General features: G+C 54.4%; 6 protein-coding genes across 6 annotated transcripts; 1 reads left to right on the top strand and 5 right to left on the bottom strand.

Moving 5' to 3' along the window:
• The first annotated feature begins 18 nt into the window (after positions 1-18).
• On the top strand, positions 19-1,280 carry BO80DRAFT_388731 (exosome non-catalytic core subunit SKI6). Its single transcript, XM_025717094.1, has 2 exons — positions 19-505; positions 560-1,280. The coding sequence occupies exons 1-2, from the start codon at positions 207-209 to the stop codon at positions 1,068-1,070; spliced, it is 810 nt and encodes a 269-aa protein (XP_025572121.1). The 5' UTR covers positions 19-206; the 3' UTR covers positions 1,071-1,280.
• A 1,269-nt stretch (positions 1,281-2,549) lies between these two features.
• On the bottom strand, positions 2,550-3,508 carry cyp4 (peptidyl-prolyl cis-trans isomerase; the record flags this gene model as incomplete). Its single annotated transcript, XM_025722246.1, has 4 exons — positions 2,550-2,736; positions 2,789-2,895; positions 2,962-3,131; positions 3,313-3,508. The coding sequence occupies 4 exons, from the start codon at positions 3,506-3,508 to the stop codon at positions 2,550-2,552; spliced, it is 660 nt and encodes a 219-aa protein (XP_025572120.1).
• Positions 3,509-4,365: 857 nt separating this feature from the next.
• On the bottom strand, positions 4,366-4,653 carry BO80DRAFT_180989 (uncharacterized protein). The gene has a single exon (XM_025714017.1). The coding sequence runs from the start codon at positions 4,562-4,564 to the stop codon at positions 4,403-4,405; it is 162 nt and encodes a 53-aa protein (XP_025572119.1). The 5' UTR covers positions 4,565-4,653; the 3' UTR covers positions 4,366-4,402.
• BO80DRAFT_180993 (putative cell polarity protein) lies at positions 4,654-7,777 on the bottom strand. Its single transcript, XM_025714018.1, has 3 exons — positions 6,349-7,777; positions 5,193-6,290; positions 4,654-5,141 (listed from the first exon to the last, which is right to left on the bottom strand). The coding sequence occupies exons 1-3, from the start codon at positions 7,609-7,611 to the stop codon at positions 4,743-4,745; spliced, it is 2,760 nt and encodes a 919-aa protein (XP_025572118.1). The 5' UTR covers positions 7,612-7,777; the 3' UTR covers positions 4,654-4,742.
• A 1,153-nt stretch (positions 7,778-8,930) lies between these two features.
• On the bottom strand, positions 8,931-9,629 carry BO80DRAFT_180964 (uncharacterized protein). The gene has a single exon (XM_025714015.1). The coding sequence runs from the start codon at positions 9,396-9,398 to the stop codon at positions 9,018-9,020; it is 381 nt and encodes a 126-aa protein (XP_025572117.1). The 5' UTR covers positions 9,399-9,629; the 3' UTR covers positions 8,931-9,017.
• On the bottom strand, positions 9,630-13,635 carry hmg1 (HMG-CoA reductase). Its single transcript, XM_025714016.1, has 4 exons — positions 13,096-13,635; positions 12,667-13,032; positions 10,279-12,611; positions 9,630-10,200 (listed from the first exon to the last, which is right to left on the bottom strand). Exons 1-4 carry the CDS (start codon positions 13,435-13,437, stop codon positions 9,861-9,863), a joined length of 3,381 nt encoding a protein of 1,126 aa, XP_025572116.1. The 5' UTR covers positions 13,438-13,635; the 3' UTR covers positions 9,630-9,860.
• Between the last annotated feature and the right edge of the window lie 889 nt (positions 13,636-14,524).

Here is a 14,524-nt window from a genome sequence, read left to right as displayed (position 1 = left end):
AAAACTCCGCAACCTCCCCTCACCACTTTCCCCTCATTGCTCGCCCTCTGCTTCGATCGGAGCCAGTTTTTGTGTCAGCCAGCGCCAGTCTTCGAATTCAATCCCCCGGTGTCCTTTTCTCATCTCCGACCGAAATTGCCAGCGCACGGTGCGGGGAACCACGTTAAATTCCTCTCCATCTGGACCGCCCAGATCGAATCGACACCATGCCTCTCGACACCTCGACCACATACCCCCTCACCAAGCTGCGCCTGGATGGCCGCCGCTGGAATGAGCTGCGGCTCCTCCAGGCCCAGATCTCCACCAACCCCGCCAGCTCGGGCTCCTCCTACCTGGCCATGGGCAACACCGCCATCCTGTGCTCCGTTCACGGTCCCGCCGAGGGACGTCGCGGCGATGCCTCCGGGGGTGCTGCCGGGTCTGCCGGTGCGGTCGTGGAAGTAGACGTCAATGTTGCCGGATTTGCTGGGGTGGATCGCAAGCGCAGAGCTGGTGGAAGTGATAAGTATGTGTGCGCGAGACATGACGGTCATCACTTGTACTGACTCGGTCTGAATAGACAATCCAGCCGCATTGCTACGATACTACGCTCCGCTTTCCAGTCGCATCTTCACACACACCTCTACCCGCACAGTACGATCAGCATTCACGTCTCGGTTCTGTCGGCAGATGGATCCCTCCTCGCCGCGGCGGTCAATGCCTGTACGCTGGCGCTTGTGGATGCCGGTATCCCCATGCCTGGACTGCTTTGTGGATGCACAGCGGGGATGAGCGGGAGTGCCTCGACGCCACGGGATCCGAATAATGACTTCTTGGATCCGTTGCTGGACCTGTCTCTGCCGGAGGAGCAGGAGCTTCCATTCCTTACCGTGGGAACTACGACAGCTGTACCGGTGGGAGAGGCAGCCATGGTGAATGACGACGAAGACGAGATGAAGGTTGCCATGTTGACAATGGACTCGAAGGTGCATTGCACGTACGTCGAGACCATGCTGGCGGTGGGAATTGACGGGTGCAAGCAGATCCGGGAGATCTTGGAAGGAGTGATCAAAAAGTCAGCCCGGCGGTGATGTCGTCTTAGTCATTGTTTTGTACTGTCTCGCCAGGAAGTATAGTAGCGAGCTTTGTTTATACCCAGTGAATGCCATGGGAGGTGTTGGGCGTGGGATGGCTTTATCAATTGCAATGATGTTTCTGATTTCCAGCTAGACGTTGCCTAGTCTTGTCCTCGAATCTGTTAAAAGCAGCTGGTGATCAACACAGCATGCTATTCATTCAGCTCCTTCACTTCGATACGTGTCCTCTGCTGCATCATCCCCCGCTTTCTCTTCTCTTCTCCAATCCGAACATCTCATCCAATCATCTATAAACCTCTTCCACCCCTAAATGCTCAGCAACCATTTTAACACCAACCTAACTCATCACTCATATGCTCTAAGCGACGACTCCCATCAATACCAAATATCAACCACAACAAAGCACACTAACCACCATCACAACAAGCAGTCACCGACATCCCATGACCCCTTCATCCAGCTACCAGGTCTCGATCTTTACCCAAATACTCAACTAATCCCATTAACCAAGGCCGGATCAGATATTCTAGAACCGACACACCATGGGTACTATACACTGACCTCCTCACCCCAATACTAGGGTGCTAATTCACCAACCTCAGGTTTATCCCTGAATTCTAGCATAATACCTCAGCGACTGGACCATGTTTGCTGGCTCGTGCATCATACTTGATTGCTTCTCATTCTACAAAATAGGGTATTGGGTATTCGGTTGGGGTTTAGCTTAGTCACGAAGAAGAAGGAAGAAGGAATATATGCCTCCTTCAGGTCCCTAATCTCTAATCTCTACCTAATACATGTATCTCTGTGCAAGATACATGATTACGGAGTATAGAAATAACGCCACATACGCCTAAAGATCGCAGCCCGCCCTTGCCCTTACCCCGGAAAGCTTAGCTGGACATACATACTACATACGTCCCTTCCCACTATACCTCGATTCCTCGTTGTGAATTAAGTAATACAACTAAAATAGCACAACATCCCTCTATACACCGATTAAACACCTACTATCTATCTTACTGAATACGGCGGAAAAATGAGAATTAATTACCTTAGGGTTGGGCAGGCTGGCAACTCCGGCCGGATTCGGAACCCGGAAGGAAACCAAGCAAGCAACCCCACCGGGCGTCGAGCGGGGTACATCCCACCTGTTTGTTCCCTTTGGCGGTAAAACTGGGAGGGATCATGGATGAGGTGGATTACTAGGTTGCCACGTTCTTGGGGGGTGATTTCATAGGGTGTCACTATGTCAGGGAGTCGTCATTGGTTTTTTGCGAGGAGGATGGATTAGTAATATATGGTTTATGATAGCAATTCCAACTACGGATCTGGAGGGTTAAACATTGACGATTGGTATGGACACTCTAGATTACACCGGTAAAGGGAAAAGAATTGTCCACCATTAATGCCACTGCCGGCTCAGGCCAGCGGCGGACGTCCCAATTTTGCCATCTGTTATCCTAGAGACATTTACAGCTCACCGCAGTCAACGATGGTGGGCTTGATGTTGGAGCGGACGGAGCCGGAGGAGCTGCCGAGAGCCTCGATCTCCTTGACGACCTTGAAGGACTCCTCATCGGCAACCTCACCGAAGACAACGTGCTTGCCATCGAGCCAAGAGGTGACAACGGTGGTGATGAAGAACTGGGAGCCGTTGCTGCGATACGGTCAGCGGCGAGCTCAAGTTCAGAGTTACGGGATAAACTTACGTGTTGGGACCAGCGTTGGCCATGGAGAGGATACCGGGCTTGGTGTGGCGGTAGATGAAGTTCTCATCGGCGAACTTCTCACCGTAGATGGAGCGACCACCAGTGCCCTATATAAAACGATCAGTCAATGGTGTCCAGACCACGGACACGGTCAAAGCAGGCAGGGTACTCACGTTGCCACGGGTGAAGTCACCACCCTGGAGCATGAACTGGGGGATGATACGGTGGAAGGAAGAACCCTTGTAGCCCTGGCCCTGGGGAGCCTTGCAGAGCTCACGGAAGTTCTTGGCGGTCTTGGGGACGTCCTTCTCGAAGAGGTTGAAGACGACACGAGCCGTCTTGGCTAGAGCAGGCACCGAAGATGTCAGTCCAAGATCCGTTGCCATTATCCGTTGCCATTGAGAACGCGATGGTGGAAATTTCGAGGAATCCTCGGTATCCCAAGGAGGGGTAAAATTCCCGACTTTGCCCGTGCAAGCAGGCAGAACGGACTCTACAGCAGAGAAGGGAAAAGAACAACTTACGGGCACTGGAGCCCACAGGGGCGTACTGGATGTCGAAGAAGGCCTTGGTGTTTCCAGACATGGCTGCGGATGTTTGATGGAAAGAACGAAGAGAGAGGAAGGAAGATTGGTTGCAATTGGGGATGGAGAAGAGGGGACGAGAAGCGAAGGGCGAGCAAGGTGGGGTTATTGTTGACCTCAGGCTTCGGGAGAACATTGTTGCTGGAGGGGCACTGCCGCTAACCGCTTGAGGAGTTGGGAGCCTGCACCCGTGCTCTGCGTCAGCCCATACGCGCCAATCATGCAACTTGCCCGCCCGCTGGCCGTGGGCCTCAGGCCGCCCCATGGAAGAACATGGAAGTCCTCCGACCGTACGGCCAGCCCGTCCGGCGCTCCCCCAGGCCGTCGCTGCAAGCTTACTGTCTTCCCCCTCGACCGCACGCGGGGGAACGCCATTGGTCCTTTCATCTAGCCGGGCAATGCAACGGGGAGCTTCACTTACTACTAGTGGAAGATCACGTCTTAAAGATGGGGTGTGATTGCTGCTTGCTGGCGCGGAGAGCAAAAGGAATTGGGGGAACGCGGTCGGACAGCTGAGGAAAATATTCCTGCTAACGCCCCAAACAGGGATAGCTCATGCTTAGCTAAGACGCGGTCCGAACGGAAGCAGACTAGCCCCCGGAGCTTCCAGTTCCCCGGCCAGAGCTCCAGCTTGGGCACGTGATTGGCACTTCTCCATATTCAGTTCTCCGTAGGAAAACGGAGGAGTACCCTGTAGATAGTACGACTTAGACTGCTGAGTTACTGGTAGTCACAACGGATTCTCATTGCATCGCGGGAGCAATGGCCGCTGCTAGAGCATCCCGGCCATCACTCTCACCCAAGTCTATTGGTTTATTCATCCCCACGGACTCCAAAGCAAAAACCAGCACGATCACGGAATTCTTTCACGGCACAACGGAGGCCCCAGGATGGTTAAAACGAAAGGAGAATAGAAGAGGTCCTGGGGCGGGCAAACAGATATCGGAAAGGCTGTAGAAAATTCTGGGGGAATAAGAAAAGTCAACCGTCCCACCAGGACAAGTAATCGTCCAGAAGAAAGGGAAAAGCGCTAATAGAAAAAGAAGACAGCAACGGCAATCAAATAATCAACAGAAAGAAAAGAAGGCCAATAAAAATACATCCCCGAGATCCGGGGTGCGTCTCCTGAAGAAATAGTCATAAAGCTCCACCAGATTACAACACTTCGTTCCACGTGGTTACTCGTTGTCATGCGTGATAACTGCAAAAGTAAGAAAGCGAGATTGCAAGATCCAGCAGTTCGGTCGGTATCATTGTGCCAAATCAGTGTGCTAGAAGGTAGGAAAGTAAGGAGAAAACGCCCGAGCAACTCTCAGGCCACTGTGAAGAAGCTGGAACGAAAGAAAGTATCATGAAGACCGTGAGGCCGACTACCGAAAGTCGTCCTCTTCTTCGAAATTAGCGGGGTCCAATTGGTGAGCAAGCTCCTTTGTCACCCGGGGAATTTCGAAAGCGATAGGCGGAAGCTTGTTGGTCACCTCACGAAGCTGTTCCGGGCTGGTCGAAGCCTCCCCCCCGGCTGCGGCTCCCATAAGGCGGTGCTTGTGATATTCCAGCATCTCGATAATCGGTTCGATGCGTTGCCGGAGAGCCGGGTTGGCCTCGGGTCTTTTGACAAAGTGTTGGGTTGAGGAGGTGACATTCGTCACCACGGAAGATATAGCAGAAACGTGGGTGTTTATCGCGGTTAGACCACGGTCGGCCCGGATACTGTCAATGAGGGCTTGGATCGACTGAACGACACCATTCGTCTGATCCTCAACGTAAAGCTGTAGGCCGCGTTAGCAAATATCACTATGACTACAGGGATTGCAACATACCTTCATCTCCTGAAGCTCGTGGGTCTCAGACTGCGAGGGATAGCTTTGCATTGCTGCTGGCATACCATTGGGAGCATCAGGCGGAGGACTCATAGCGCTGTAGACGGACTCATTGCGGCTGTGTCGGCTTTGGCTAGGGGCCACGCTGAAGTAGTCCGGAGACTTCATCTGAGTAAACTGCGCATCTTCATCGTTCTCATGGGGATCCTCTGCTGGGGTGGACCGGATCTTCACCAGGCGGATGAGTTCAATGACAGCCGTTGAGAGATGAGAAGCAGCAGCGTCCAGGAGGGAAACTGGCGATAGCCCATTGGAGGACACAAAGTTCTTGGCGGCTGTGATCAGGTTGTTCGCAGTGGCAGATAACTTGCTGATAGCCTTGCTACGCAGCGCCGACAACCCGTCGCTGGGATCCTGGCATTCCTGGACGTCATGCAGCAAATGCCGTACCGCAATCACGACAGCATTGATCTGCCGTGTGACAATGTGGTAATCATCATTGCGCGCAATGTGTAGCAATTCGTCAATGGCGACTTGAAACTTGGCGACATGAACATCCTTGACCAAGCCATCCTCATGGAAGAACTCCGGATCCTTGGCGATGCTTGTAGGGTCTGGGCGGATTTCCGTGATACCAATGGAGGATGTGCGGAGGTGCTGTAGCTGAGCCTTTGCCTTCTCATACCGAGTCTTCCACTGCTTCACTTGCTCCTCTAATTTGTGGACCTCGGTAGTCAGTCGCTCTTCATGCTCCCACCGGGACTGGCTTTGCTCCGACAACGCCCTCATCTCCCTCAAAAAGCCAGCAGCCTCGCGCCTGACCTCTTCCGTCACATGTTGTTGCTCTTGGAGCTCAGTCTGCAGACTCTGGTGCTTGATCTCAAGATCAGCGAAGCGGGCCTCGAGCTCCGGATTTCCGGTGCTTTGCTGCGACACCTCCCCAAGTTGGTTCCGAAGGTCCGACTCCATGGCTTCATGGTCAGCCCGAACTTTATCTAGCTCAAACTGCAGAGAGCTGTTCAGATCCTCGGCTTGAGAGATTTTGCGCTCCAGATCCGACTTCAGAGCCTCCCATTCTTGGCGTTCTGCACTACTGACCTGTAGACGTTGTTAGCAAGCCCCCTTGAGAAGAGATCGGCGCAAATCTCCGGCGTACCTCGGACGTATTCTGGTCTTCCTGGTACTTCAAGAGTTCCTCGTCCTTGGACTTCACCAATTCCTCCAACGTCTCAACCTTGTTCTGATCTTCCTGATACTTGGATATTTCCTCATCCTTGCTCTTGAGTAGGTCCTCTAGTTTGTTCACCTTATCCTGCAGAGCAGACACCTGCGATTGAGTCTCCGCCAAGGCTTTCCTGTCCGCGTCCGCCAGAGTCGCCCCAGTCCCTCGTCTACTTTGCAGAACCGCATCCAGAGCGAATGCGTCGCTCCGCGCATCGTAATCGTCCTCTGTACCAGCGGCATCATCGTCATCCTCGACCATCGTACTCTTGTTTGGAACAATGGTGTTGCTCTGGAAAGATTTGGCCATCGGACCACCATCCCCGTTCATGCCGGGAGGTGGCCCACCAAGAGACCCTTGACGTGGGGGATACATTGGACTAGCCGGAGGGCCACCAGACGGGTGGTACCCCATCCGGGACGGGGGTCCGCGAGACTGCGAACGCGGACCTCCTGGGGTCGGAGGGTACCCATTCGGCGGGTAGCCGTTGGATGGCCGTCCGCGAAAACTAGGAGCCGGACTCAACCGGCGAGATTCCCGTGAAGGGAAGTGAGGGAATCGTCGCTCCAGCTCAGTGTAGACATCGGTCGCCAGGTCCCGGAACCGTTGGTGCTGAAGCGAAGCAAGCTTCTGGCGCGCCTGGTTGCGCTTTTCATGGAAGTCCTTTCGCGGCGGTAAAAACGGAGGGACATCGGGGCGAGGAGGTCGATTCGGAGACGGCATGGCTTGCTGGCGTCGGAGCAATTCATCAAACACATCGGTACTCAACTCGTGAAACTGAGTCGAGGAGAGCCGCAACAATTTATCCCGGGCTTTGCTGGACTTGTTGTTCCCTCTGTCATCGCGGTAAGACGCATGGAGAAATCGCCTAAGGGCAACATAGTGTTGCCCGAGGACTTCCTCCATCCTCTTCTGTCGCTTGCTGCGTTGATCGCCCAATGTTCCATCACTCGATCGCGCGGCCACCGAGCTTGGGGGAGACGGGTTTCCCGCGTCACTGACGGGCCCGGTGGCACCGTTTGGAAGTCCTGCGCCGCTAGATCCACTGGGAACACCTGAGGTCGGGGGTGTGGCGAGGTTGCTGCGAGTCGAGTAAGTCGGGGAGAAGGGGGGATCCGACTTCTGGTACTGATTGATGCCGGACCAGTCACTCCCGTCTACGGAGACAGGCGACATGGTCCCTGAATGAGCGTTCATAGGGGGTTGCGTTGTCGGAAGACCGAACTCTGCAATTGCTGGTATGAAGGGGAGATCTGGAGCGGTCCAAAGCGATGGTGCTTATCACTATGCATTCGAGGTAGAGCGAGCCTGCGACACGAAGGCCATCGAGGGGGGGGGTTCAAGGAAGGATATCTGGGGGATCGGAGGATTTCGCTCGTGGCGGATGATAAGGAATGGCGACGGCGGCGACTGTTGTGCTTAGACTTAGAGCAGAATGAAAACAAAGGAAGGAATCCGAGGCGGAATGTAGAAGAGAACGTGATGGAGGCACCTGTGTCAACCGACGTCGGCACGGGGGGAGCGACCGATCACCAATGGGAATTCCGATTATAGCGACCAAGCAGGATGTAAGTAAGGTAAGGCGGCGCTCTGGGGAAGGAAAATAGGTTGGAAGCAACCACTGCAGGAGTGAATAAAGATGGTTTGGCGAGGCCCCCAGGAGTGGAGGAGGCCGGACTAGGGAGCACTTGGTAGTGGACTGGCCGGACTTTTTGGGCCGGTCCCAAGCCCCAATGGGATGATGAGTGGACGAGTGGATGAGATGAGATGAGATGGCCTGGGGGGACGGGCGACGACTTGCTGGACCGGGAAATTATTTGGCGGCTGAGAGATACCTCGATACCTTCTGCCAGTACGAGTACGGCCCCCGTACATACTTCAGGGGTACGGTACGGTATGTTGGTACCACCCTCAGGCCTCGCAGGCCTCTCAGGCTCATCCTCTTCATCCTCGCGGAGTTCTTCTCCACGGATCGTGCGATCTCTGATGCGCGATCCCCGGGAGATATTCTCGCCTACTAATACTAGCAGATAGTCCTTACATCTGATGCGGCGAGAACTAAGACATATCTACACCTGTGACATCTGGCACTAGGCTCGAGTGGGCTTCTGCAGCTGCTTTTCTGAGACACCCAGTGTAGCTCTCTACCTACCAGCGTTCAGCAGGCCGGGGATAAAAGCAGGACCGGGACCCCCTTGGGCCCGGACGTTCTGGTACGTACCAGACCAAACCAAACGATACTGGATGGCAGCGGCGCAACTCCACCGCCATCCGCCAGGAACCGATCGAGCCTCGCCGGTGTGGCGGTGATGGTGGCCTCCGATTCTCCATTCCCGCGGCTGCACCTCACGTCCATCCTCCATACATTCTGCACCCTCCGATGGGTGTGATTCGCTGGTCGCTCCTGGCGGCAGCGAGAATGAAGTCATCAAGCATCTGAGGTGTTCCTCCACGCCTGCACACCACCGGAACGGCTGTTGTGCACCGGACGGCGTCGACCAGTTCCCAATTCTGGCCAGCCCCCAACGCCGGCTGCTCCATTGCCAACCATCGCCCGCCTCCACATAGTTCGAGGCTAGCTCAGGAGTTGCTCAAATTACTGCCTACGTCCACCACTCGCGGGCTGCAAATTTGGGGTCCAGACCTTCCCTCCTCTTCATGGATGCTTCCTGGCGAGCTAAAGCACTTACCTGGTTGCCTTGGCTAATTATAATTTTATTTACCCCAGCACTGCCCGGCACTCGCAGGAGATTTTGGTGATTGGCGAGCAAGTCGACTTGTCCATCAGGGGCAAAGGAGCCCGGCCCGGACGGAGTATGTAGGTAGCGGAGATCCCGTGCCTCCTCCCATGAACGATTCACCACATGCCGGAAGGGATCACCGGACACTTTACTCGGAAGTTCTGAACAAAGAAATTCCCCTAAAAGGGAGCCAGAAGGTAAGAAGCACAAGGTAGGAAATAAAACAATCCCCTGGATATCCATACTCCGTACATATCCCGGTCAACAATCATGTCCGAATCTTTCCAACAGCAAATAACCCCTGCTTTTGTCGGACCGGACGTGACGGGCCCCCGGCCATTGCTGTGTCCCTCTGTCTATACTAGACCCGTAGTCCAATCAATTCACGCCAAACCACATCGACGGTCCCATGCTCCACCCACGGACCAGCCTGAAATGCGCAGGCCACATGGAAAATCCACAAAGTATGTATAGGTTATAAATGTACAATACAGGACGCCGCTCGGAGAAGACAGCCGGCGAGGCCATCCCAAGTAGCGGCGGGCCAAAAATGCCAGAAAGGTATCAATCATGTAGGGGTGAAAGAAAGAGCGCGGGGAGGTAGGATCGGGGAAGAGAGTCTGCTAGCAGCAGTATTATCGGTGTACATAATCTCATCACGTTGCGGGTGGGCGAGGCGAATATAGCGCACTATACACCCCCCGTTCATTTCGACGATGTCATAGCAAGGCCACGGGCCGCGCCAACGGCAGCAGACACGGGCGTCGCTGAGCGTGTGGGAGCAGCACTGCGGTTGTGAGCCATGTGCGCCCGGACAAGGTGGCCTGCGGCAAGCGCAGAGCACAGACTCAGCTCGCCGGCCAGAACTGCAGCGCCCACGATACGCGCAAGCTGGCGAGCATTGTCGCCTGGAGTGGTGGGGTGAGATCCACGCACTCCCAGCATCTCGAGCATGGCAGACTGTCCCTCCAGAATCGTACCACCACCGATCGTTCCAACTTCGATGGAAGGCATCGACACGGCAATCTGAAGGTTGCCGTTGAGACTGCGAAATATCACCGTTAGCACAATGTTTCCCAAGCCAACCCCACGGTACAATCTCCTAGAGACGGAGACAACTTACTTTCTCATAGTCGTGATACAGCTGCTGCTCTCCACATTCTGCGCAGGGTCCTGACCAGTGGCCAGGAAAACAGCAGTGACAATGTTGGACGCATGCGCGTTGAAACCACCCAAGCTTCCCGCCATTGCACTGCCAATCAGGTTCTTGCTGGTATTCAGCTCTACAAGGGCATTCACGTCACTCTTGAGGACACTGCGAACGACGTCACCAGGAATGATAGCCTCCGCCACAACTGACTTGCCACGCCCGTCGATCCAGTTGACGGCAGCAGATTTCTTGTCAGTGCAGAAGTTTCCGGAAACCGAGATCGTAGCCATATCATCGAAGCCGCACTCAGTGGCCATCACGTGAAGCGCCTTTTCGACACCCTTGGAGATCATGTTCATACCCATGGCGTCACCCGTTGTCGTCTTGAACCGGATATACAAGTAAGTGCCAGCGAGAGCGGTCTTCATATGTTGAAGTCTGGCAAAGCGACTGGTAGAGTTGAATGCAGCCATCATGACGCTTTGACCTTCCTCCGAGTCAAGCCAGACTTTGGCAGCGGCGGCTCGGGCAAGCGTAGGGAAACCAACACAAGGACCACGCGTCATACCGTCGCCAGTCAGAACAGTAACCGCACCACCTCCAGCGTTGATAGCCTTGGCACCACGGCTGGTACTAGCCACCAAGACACCTTCGGTAGTGGCCATGGGGATGAAATAGCTTTGGCCGTCAATCGTGATGGGACCGGCAACACCAAGAGGCAGAGGCAAATAACCAATGACGTTCTCGCAGCAGGCACCGTGAACCAGAGTGTAGTTGTAATCCTTATAGGGAAGCTTGGAGTTCTCCAGTGAGTTCGTGAATCCAGATGTGGCCGCCGTCCTGGCTACGACAGCTCTGCGAATCTTGACCGCCCGGGTGAAGGCATCAACACGACTCATAAGCTCCTCATTTTCCATCGTCTTCTCAAGGGCATAGCCCGGAATCTTGCCGCGCAATGACAGATCGACCAGTTCTTCGTCTGACAAGTAAGATGCCCGCTTCTCCTTCAGAAACAGTTCACACTCCTCGGGGGTTCTCTTAGGGCCCTCTTGGTTGTTCAAATCAATCTTTGGGTAGACCTTAGGCTTCGGGGGCTCCACCTTGGGGGCGGCGGCCTCGGGCTCCTTGATACTCCATCTCGCGGCGTTGAAAAGATAACCATTGAGGATAATGCTCAGGGTGAGGGCCGCGATGATCCACTTGCTGATGATCGGGTCTTCAATGCTCTTGAGCAGGCTTTCAATGACGCGCCCGCCAACAGCATCCAGGAACTGGTCGCTATACTCAATGTCAAACGACTGGCTTTCTCCAAAGGCAGCATAGTGCACAGAGGGGTATTCCAGCTTGTACTTGATCGGAGGGATGACAGTCACAATTGTTTCCATCATCTGGCTCTTTGCAGAAACGTAGATCGAGTCGAGTCCATTCTCAGCCACTTTGAAGGGATCAATCGGAGTGGGAGCGAGCACGTTCGAAACCCGTGACAGTAGGGGAAGGCCGGTGGATTTCCGGAAGGGAATGGCGGACAAGTTCACCACATTGATCAGGATGAAACCTCCGACCATGAGGATCTTGAAACGGCGCACATTGCTAGACTTGATCTTCTTCCCAAAAATGCTGGTCTCACTGGTTCCATCATTCTCCGATCCAGCCAAGGGCCAGTCGTTGTTCGAGGCGACGTTCTCAGCGACACGGTGAGTGATTCCATCTTCTTCGAGAGCCTTGCGGAGTGCCACATGACGCTTGATGCGAGTAATCTCGAGTTTGATGCATAAAATAGTGGTGTAGAAAGTGAACAGCAAGAGACAATCGAAAAACAAGATCCAGGCGGCGAGGAAGCAGAACTGCCTCAACCCGCCCTGGACTCCAGAAGCTGCACCAGCCACGAGAATGGCAATTTCGATGCAGTAGTCCCTGACAATCTCGAAACCTTGCTTCTTGATGGCAGTTTGGATGGAATCCTGGATGGACCGGGGGTTGCCCGTGGTCGTTGGGGCGCCGGTTTTTCCGGCCCGGGAGACGGACGCGCTCAAGACCGCCCGTGTGAGGATAATCGGCTTCTCGAATCCAATGGTCACAACAAGGAAAGGGAGACCCTCCGACAAAAGCAGCATGTTAATGGGAACGCCAAGCTTTGTTGTCACCAAAAGACCAAACAAAAAGGCAAAGCAACCAGAGAAAAGAACCGTGGTAGCCAGCCAGAAGTTCGAACCCAAACGGCGCATCGAGAAGAAGAGAGAGACAAAGCTGAGATGCATCGAAAGGTATCCCAGAGTCATGATAACGATGTCAATGGTTTCGGCATGCTGGATCAGGTTAGTATTGACCGGATCAGATAAGCCCTGGAGGCGAGAGGCGTACCTTGACCAGATCCACGAAGGAGCCCCATGCGTCTGCCACCCAGAGCTTGAGGGCCCCGCTAGATCCGTAAGCCGGACCACGAGCAGCGCGCATAATCCACTTCTTCTGTTCGCCTTCATCTTCGTCGACGGAAGGCTCGGGAATCTCCTGGACTGCCTTCAAGAATTCAGCAACCTGTTCATAGGGAAGCGTGAACACGAGAGACGAGTCATGGGAGAAGGGCGAAAAAAGGTTCGGCGTGTGAGGCACCCGTTGTGCGGAAGTGTTGGCAGGGATCGGGACCCCATCGGCAAGAGGAGCCGTGGAAGCCGACTTCGACATAGAATCCGGGAAGATAAAAGTGGTCAATGCCATGTGCTGAGCAGCCTGTTGCGATAGAAATGGTCAGAAAAGATATACAGAGCCAAAATAAGCCATTACACAACTTACTTGGTAGTCTTCGGCAGTCAAGGCATCTTCCACCTGCCACTTCCAGGAGGTGCTCTCCCCGAGTCGTAGATTTCTACTACCCTGAAGAAGAGTGTCCACATCCACTTGACCAGCAACATTTCTAGGATTTCTGAAGGAATCGAACAAGCTACCCTCCAGGAGACCAACATACGTGGTACTGGCAAGGAGGGCGAACACGACGATGGTGTGGATGGGATGAAGACAGGCACGGCGAGAGAGGAATTGCAAGCCACTGGTGACCTGACGTCTGAACCATCCGGGCTCAACATCGTCATCCACGTCCGCCGGCCGAAATTTTCTTGGGATCAGAGTCGCGGCCATGATGGTTGTTGGCAGGCAAGGACTTGAAAAGAAAGGAGCGGTGTGGGCCTCGCCTTAGGGGAGGCGCTCTGATATAACGATGGACGCGGTGAAACCTGCGAAAGAGGCTGGCGCGAACCGTCCCACGCTTCACAAAGAAGACTGCCCTCGGTATCAGACCCTTATAGGTACCTCCTCAAGGGTCAATGGCATGGGGCGAAGGGGATCAAAGAAGCTGTCGCTTATCGGGACTGCAGGGATGATAACATGCGTGCGATCAGTACATTGGGCCATGCAACCCGCTCTAAACGGAACAAGAGGGGCGCGGAAGGGAACCTACCTGGCAGCAGAGAAGAATGTAACCCGTCTTCTGCTATGCTTCGGAGCCAAGTTCCCAGCAACGGCTTTTGGCTGGTGTCACCCCTTTAGGGACTTTAGGACTTGATCACGGCCCCTGAGAAGGAAATGTGGAAGCACTTCCACAGCGTGGCACACAGGCGGTGGGATTATCGTAAATCCGCGAATTTCGCCGCCTGAGCCACAAGACCGCCAACGGGTGCAGCCAATCGAAGAGCAAGGCGGATATGCGGACCGCTGATAGTCCGTGGGTAGTGTCGGTAGCAGGTCCCAACAATCCCAGGCCACTGGTCTGCACCTAAAGCAAGGCCGTATGCAAGCACTAGGATCGACCCTTCTACTTTGCCGATCAGATAATGGAGGGAGGAGGCAGAGAAGCAACCCAGTTCCAAGTTGGCAGCAGAGAAGAAGAAGGGGATGGAGGAGTGGAGAGAGAGAGGAGGGAGCGACCGAGAATAAAGAATAATTGAAATAGGAAGAGGTCGAGGTAGCGAGCACCGGCCCAGTCCAGACGGGAATTACTTGAATAGTCCTAGTTGCCTGGAACGGTACCATTCTTCTTTGCCCGGTGGGTTCCTGTTTTTTTTTTTTACACCGTACGAGCCATCCCGTACCAGCCTGATCTTCTCCGCTTATCGGGAAGCTACTCCCCTCCACGCCTCCCAGGGCCAACAACCTGGGAATGGTAATCTGAAAGATCAGTTGCAGAAAAATCCGCCAACCTCCCCTCGGTTCAGGCTCATTCAGTGGG

The sequence above is a fragment of the Aspergillus ibericus genome, assembly GCF_003184845.1.
Source record: "Aspergillus ibericus CBS 121593 unplaced genomic scaffold BO80scaffold_41, whole genome shotgun sequence".
In the NCBI taxonomy this organism is placed as follows: domain Eukaryota; kingdom Fungi; phylum Ascomycota; class Eurotiomycetes; order Eurotiales; family Aspergillaceae; genus Aspergillus; species Aspergillus ibericus.
Note: the sequence above shows the minus strand (reverse complement) of the source record. Positions and strands in the feature narration are given on the sequence as shown.